This window comes from Bradysia coprophila, unplaced genomic scaffold (genome assembly GCF_014529535.1).
Source record: "Bradysia coprophila strain Holo2 unplaced genomic scaffold, BU_Bcop_v1 contig_732, whole genome shotgun sequence".
Taxonomy (NCBI): Eukaryota; Metazoa; Arthropoda; class Insecta; order Diptera; family Sciaridae; genus Bradysia; species Bradysia coprophila.
The window spans coordinates 5,166,863-5,174,198 of NW_023503972.1; the positions used below are offsets into that span (position 1 = coordinate 5,166,863).

The 7,336-nt window shown below is 36.0% G+C and overlaps 1 protein-coding gene across 2 annotated transcripts in view; it reads left to right on the plus strand.

Annotated features, from left to right (window-relative positions):
- LOC119084307 (microtubule-associated protein futsch) overlaps nt 1-7,336 on the plus strand; it is a 107,779-nt gene that overhangs the window by 75,134 nt on the left and 25,309 nt on the right. For both annotated transcript variants that reach the window (XM_037194226.1, XM_037194227.1), the window contains 3 exons: nt 2,484-2,709; nt 3,633-3,791; nt 7,136-7,288. In XM_037194226.1, coding sequence (XP_037050121.1) covers nt 2,484-2,709; nt 3,633-3,791; nt 7,136-7,288 — 538 coding nt within the window. The remainder of the gene's footprint in view (nt 1-2,483; nt 2,710-3,632; nt 3,792-7,135; nt 7,289-7,336) is intronic.

Consider the following 7,336-nt stretch of genomic DNA (forward strand, 5'->3'; position numbering starts at 1 on the left):
AATCATGATACGAAAGATTGAATAACGCATAATAAGAGTTTGTATATGTAATCGAAAGCCATTCAACATTCAAATTTGAATTCAAGTTCAGCCAGCTGTCGATTTAGCTTCGAATTTCTCTATCCATTTCTTGTACGTTGCCCTTTAAATTATCTTCAATATGTTGTACCAAGGTGGCTGCTTAGATCGTATGCAATTTGTTAGTGTTAAGTTTTGTGTTCGGAATAAAGGTAAAACATTGACTAAAACATATACGACGTGGCGAGATCCGTACGTACCCAACTCAATCACCGAGTCAGGTGCATATGCCATATGGAGAGATATATAATTGGAGAACTATTCGTACAATTGTCTAATTTTCCATTGAGGTCATGTATCTTGAAACTACTTTGTGTTTTTGCATCGCTACATTAAAATTTCTCTTTAATTGCCCATGAAAATTGAAGTGTCGTCAGTCGTCAAAATCCAATATGGCGACTGTCGGCCATTTTGTCGGGAAACCAAAATTTACATTTCTATTGTTTCACTGTCTTCACAACCATTTAAAACAAAAAAAAATGCGAAAATCGATTCTGAAGACCTCGAGACGGAGTCTAAATACAAAAATCTTTTGACGATACACCCAATTGTTAGGCCAGTTTTTAAAAGCGAAATAAAAAGGAAAGGCTTTATGGGTGCAAATGTTCTTTATAGACTATTTTCACTCGGCCGGCAGATTGGAGAGACAAGCGATTTTTTTTATCGAATAAAGCTTTATCGGCTTGGAGTGTGGATGACATTGTAAAGCCTTTTTAAAAGAGAAATCATCTTTTGCAAGAGTCGAAGTACAAACTTTAAACTTAGATCGTCATCTACACCCCAAGCTATAGCCGATAAAAAACAATCGTCCGGCTCTATCGGGTGGAAATAGTGTATTTGAAGTTATTTACACTCGGGTGCAAATAGTATCTCTTAAACTATTTGCACCCAATTCACTTCGAATATACATTAAACTCCACTTCGTACGGGACTTTGAGCATTGCTGTAAGCAATTTGAATGAGAGGTAGCATGGAAATAAGTTTCAATGGAGAAAATTAAAGGTGTGGTGTTGCACTATAGTTTCAAGAATGGATGACATTTGTGAACAACTAGCTGCATTTCGTACAATTTTCGTGCCGATTTATTCTTATGTTTTTTTATCTGATTTACACAAATATAAAAGCTCTTGCGCAAAGACACAAATTGGGAAAATGTTTTTTTCATCCTCTTAGTATTGGCAGGCTACGACAATCATTGTGCGGAAATCACTTCAAAGGGAGTCAAATTTTCAGCCTAAAAAAATTTGAATAATTTTTCAATCCTTCCGGTTCAACAGGGTTTAGATACTGTACAACACGATACACTTTCCAATTCAAATAACACTTCTATAACCTAATGAAGGCACGATCTAATGTGTATTTTGAACTTTGAACGTTGTTGAAAGGAACTGTAAGAAGCCAAATACAGGCAAACACAATAATGTTGAGGCTTATTTATTAAAGACGTCCGGGGATTGATTTTTTTTATAATTTTTTAAACATCCAACCCCTCTACGTTCTGTGTTCCATGATCATTTCATTTCCGAATCGATTTTCTTAAATTCCCTTCGTAAAAGTTTTAATTCCTCCTCAACATAACGTCAACTTTGATGGACCGAAACAATTTTTTCCCCGATTCGTTTCCATGCAAAAATATCGCAGGAAAACGCTATAAATTTTAAGGGTCAGTCAGAAAGCCTATACCTGTAATTAATCTTTTGAGCTTTATACCCATACCACTCCGCAAAATGAACGTTCGTTTCACACAGGACGTATATAGTATAAATGCTGTGCTGTTCTATAGTGAGTGGTGTAAGTCTAAAACCAATAACGTTAACCATTGGCTTATAATAACCACATAACACCAGAAAGATAAACTTACTCACGTCCAGCTAACTTTATCATCCTTTTATTTAAATTGAGATGTTTTTTGCAAACCATATCTCTTTAGGATTGTATTGTGTTAGCCCAATATTTTCCCATGCAAAGATAACAGTCGGTTTTTCGGTCCATAAAATACACTATACACACTCAGCCATTTATGACATTCACTATATAACATGGTTGGGCTGTGGTTATTCAAAAGAAAGCAGAATGAAAAAAACGTAAACGATACCACACAGCCACATCTAGTTTTATATTTCACACAAAGGGAGAGAAAAAAAAACTCCTTGTCGACAGTTTGTTTTATATTGTGCCATGGGATAGGAGCTTTGTGTCGGGCCATATAATTTTAGAATATATTGCACTCATGAATGGAAGAAAAATAAGCTTTTTCCCATTTCAGGAGAGAATGTAATCCCAGCCCTTTTTTTCATAATCCCTTGCCGGTATAGCGTGTGTGTGTGTTTAGCAGCTGATCATTATTCATTCGAAAGTTGATTAATATTGCTTCTGTTCCTTATGCACATTTCTTTTGTGTCCAGGATGGCACATTTTCTGTTTCGGATTTTGCTGAAGCCTTTCAAGAACATGACGTTCAACGAGTGTTGCGTGCCTATCCAGATACCGTTTCGATGGACATCCATTGCGATTCATCGGCTGGACTCTGGAATGTATTGCCTGATAAGAATTATGCTAAGACTTGTAAGATTCGCATCAATCCGGTGGATGTGTTGGAGTCGGGAAGTGATCGGATCAAAGCTTTTATTGGTGAGTACTTTGTAAAGTTCGTCTGACAAACGTCGAGAGACCGTATTTGTTTGAATATTACGGCGGTTGAAATTCGTGGACATAAATAAATTTTCCAGCACCCGCTACCGTGTGATCTAATTTTTCAATGAATTTCGGGTCACAATTCCTTTAGGTAGTCTACCTCTATGCCCGCTACATCTACTCTTCTAGAAATTAAAATTTTCGAGCCACGAGCGAATTATCTTAAGTCAACAAGAGATTTAACTTTTCGGCAGTTTAGTTACCCGAACGTTCAAACTCCACAAGAGCTTCAATAACTCGAAAAATTGAACTCCTCCAGAAATGAATGAAACTCAACAGTTTCAGGTCATAGAGAGTCCCAAATACTGTAGAGCTTCAGCTTGTCGAGAGCTCCAGCTGTGCATGTTCACTAATTTCTAATGAGCTCTAAATCTGGATGAGTTTTAAATTCTTGAGAAATTTACATCCCCAAGTCATGGGGCTTAAGGGTTTCAGTTCCTCAAGAGTTTCAACTCATAGAAATTTTACACCAGTTTCAAAACTCGCAGATTTCACTCTTAAGCCAGGTATACAGCCACTGGCTGCCAGCCAGCCGGTGAAATGCAATTTTGACAGAAAATGTGTGGACCATCTGTCAAGATTTTCAACTCGTGTGGAAAAATGTATGAAAATTTCATTTCACCGACTGGTTGTATGCTTTCCTTTACAAATGGCCAACTAGCCATTTAGATAAGAGATTGCAATGTAAAAGAAAATCTTTTCATCAAAATCCGCATACTACCGATGTTCTGTTACCTTATCGCGTTTGATTGTCCACACTTTTACATTCGCAAAGCAATTACGAGAAGACAAAATTAAAAATTCGCAATCTCCTTCAAACCAATTTGCAAACTCGCACTAATTGGCATTTTTCCAAACAGACTATTTGGCGCCAATGCTTAACCCTGCCAATTTAAACGATTTGTTGGAAAGTTCAGACGTTGTTGGCAATATTCGTTTCTCTCATCCAACATTGTACGTTTTTCCGGGTGGACAGGGTGATGCTGCACTGTTCGGAATAAATGGATTCAATATGCTGGGTAAGTTTGTTGTCCTTTTTTTTGTTCGTTAAATTTCTATTTTCTCAATATTTGTTTTGTGATTTATCTGAAAGCTTTCCGTTGTATTTCTCCATCTCAACAACTGAAACCGTTCGATTCAAACAATGGACGAAAAAAAAAGTTTTTTTTTTTATTTATTTAATTGGAATCTACAACACAACCAGCACGACAAATCAGTAACAGAAATTTTCCGACCAACACAAAAGTTTCCCTACAATTTCTATTGTCGTTGGCTATGGCTGATCCTTTATGATACAATTATACATTCTGACAGGGCATACTCTCTTCTAGAGATATACATTTCATTAAATAAATAAAAAAATAAAAATGAGACAATGCAGAGTCGTTGAAAATCGATTAAAAAATAAAACTACGACGTCATTTGGTGTGTTTACTATAGATGCAGAGACATCATCACCATACCTAGATAGTTTACAGCTTGATTATTTATTCCTTCTGTGGTTGATCAAAGGGAAAATCGAACATGCGGTAACATTTCGAAACTGCCCCCTCCAGCGATAGTTGATAGTTATAAACCAGTAACTATTTCAGGGAAAACATTTTCCCACATTTTGCAGAATTTACATTTTTCCAAATTTCAACAGAAATATTTTTTGAAAGAAATGTTTTCCCAAAACTAGCCCTGTTATAAACGCATCGGTTTTTGGCGATAGCTTTGAGGCAATTTCGAATGTTGATATTGTTATAATGTAAAAAATGTCTAAAATCAACCGTCCCAAACAGATACAGATGCAACTTTCCTTCACTTCCTAAAACTTAACAGCGTTAGATAGACGTTACTTTCCGACACGACTAGTGGACTTCATTCATCCCCTTATCTTTCATCAGGTCCGGACTGGTCATATGTGGCGACTTGGCAAATGCACTTTTGTAATTTTCATTCAATTTACTATATTGGCGCCTTTCGAAAGTGTTTCACTCCAGGCGTTTTTTCCTACATTTCACCAGAAAGCCTTTCAGTAGCCAGTCCGGCCCTGATTTTCATCCTCATTTTTCAAGGGCTGTCACAGTATTGTCCAGATTAGCTGAACAAGTAATGAATACGAGCAACACACCTCAAGCAAATGTGATCATAGTATTGCCAGCTGCCAAATAGAGTACTATTTTGCATGAAATATTTTTTTACAGTGTTGTACCGTCGTGTGAGACACCGTCAAGTTGCAGTACCCTATTTAGAGTACCACTCATGCTTGAACTGCATTGATACGAGTGAATACGAAAAAGTTTTTAGTGAGGAACGGGCTAGTTTCCATTTGTGTTCCTGACAAATACCATAAATTGACTATACTACACTGTTTGCATTCGCAGAAACGAGCCATGGGACATAATTTTTCCCTTCAATTTGTTTTTTCTTCTCCATTTTAATTTCCTCTTGGAAATAATCGTCGGTGAGTTTTTATTGGAATTTATTTTCCGAATCGATAAATTTCTATTTCTGGCGGAAGTTATACGATGTTCGTGGGAAGGTCAATTAAGAAAAAATTAATTTTACTCCGATTTCTCTGTTATATTTATCCGACTAATTGGTTACGACATAATTGAATAATTTGGAAACGAATAACGCTTCACTGAATGAACAGCGTATAAATACCAACGTTTTGAAGCTTCTTTGATCATATCTACATAAATACTAAGTAGGGGCAGCCCTATGGAAATTACAGATAGACGGGATTATTTCCGAAGAATATATCGAAAATTATGAGTTAGTCATAGTCACTACAACAATTTGAAAGCAGCACCGATCGAAGATAAATACTAATTTAATGTATGTGACCTCCTCTCGCATTAATGGCAAAGTAGCAGTTTACAAGAGGAAAGGACTGGACACGTTCTTATCATTTGAATGCAAAAACAAATCTGTTCATTTTACTGTAGTCGTGGTCAGACGTTTCGCTTTTATCTAAAGAATTTCTTTTTAATAATAATTCACTAATGTTGCACACGTTCGTCCTCTTTTTATGTTCAACCATTTTTAACACGTAAAACATTCGTCAAAACATTTTTAAATGTCACATGTGCCTGTCACATAATTTAACTTGATTATCGTACCGATAGTTTACATGTTTGCTTTTCGAAAATCATGAACTTTCGACTTAACATGAAATACTCATTTACATGCTGTTTCCAACTTGGTAACCAAGGGTGCCAAGGGTTGAAAATGGCTTATTACATTACTTGGGAAAACAAAAGAATTGGTCTCGGAAATCACAGCATATATAGTATGTCACATAAGTGACACATGTACAATAGTAGTACATTACTTACCAACTTACCAACTGGGCAAATGGTGGAAATGGTACTTCTTGTGTGAAATTTACCGATCGAGGCGTAGCCGAGGTCGGCAAACACACAAAAAGTTTCATTTCCATCATTTGCCTCATTGTTTAGTAAGTTATTTTATTCAAAAACTTGAGGTAAAGTTTTGGCAACGTGAAGTAAAGTTAACTTAACCTCTCGCTTTTGAATGAGTGAAAATGTGATAGAAAGAGATGCAAATAGTGGCTATGTGTAACATACTTTATAAATGATGAAAAATCATGTTTTCATATCTTCATTGACTTCGGTTTTGTCTCGGATCAACGAAATTCACACAGAAGACTCAATTCTTCAATTTTGTATACCTCGTTTTGTAAATGACTGTTACTCAATCCAGAGTACTGCTGTAATCATCAAATTTTTCTGAGTTTGCGTCACTCGACCTATTTCAATCAAAATTTATCAAAAGATAAAATAAATCGACGTTTTTTCGATTCGTCGACATTTTTCCATTTAAAGTTCATTTCCAAATCCGAATCACGTAATTGAATCATGGAACTCTTTTCGGAGTGCAGGAATTTCTATTTTTACATTTTATCCACCAACACATCATCCGTAGCTATAAAAGTGGATCATTTAATGATGTCTCGTCAAACTAAGTCCCTTGTAATTTACCTTCTGTTATGTATACGATAAAAACGTATTTAATCAGCTCGAATAAATAATCGGCGCATAAATTTACACACATTTGAAATTCCATTCGGAAAAGAATGTCGAAAGGACGGCGCCAATCGCTTTTATCTTTCCTCCTCTATCGCTTTTTAAATGTTTCTCATAAAATCGTAATTTAACCAGCAGAAAATTCTGACTTCGATTTTCTTTGTTAGTTAGATGGAGAAATTATGCGGAAAAAACCTTTTTTTTCGACGAGTTTAGATTCCATTGAGAGCCTTTTACAACGAAAAGGAATCTCTCTGTTCATTTAAAATTTTATTCGATTTAATTTTCACGTAACACTGACTCACTTTTCCTTCTACTTCCATTAGTCGACGGTGGATTCAATCGGAAAGCATGTTTTTGGAATTTCGCCCGACATTTGGATCGTTTAGATGCAGTTTTGATGACTCGTATCAACAATAGCAATATTCAAGGCATCGGTTCAGTGATTGAACGTAAAGCTAGTTCACATGTCTATCCAGGTAAGTGTCCAACTTCATCCACCTAAAAGGACATTCAAAAGGGATCCC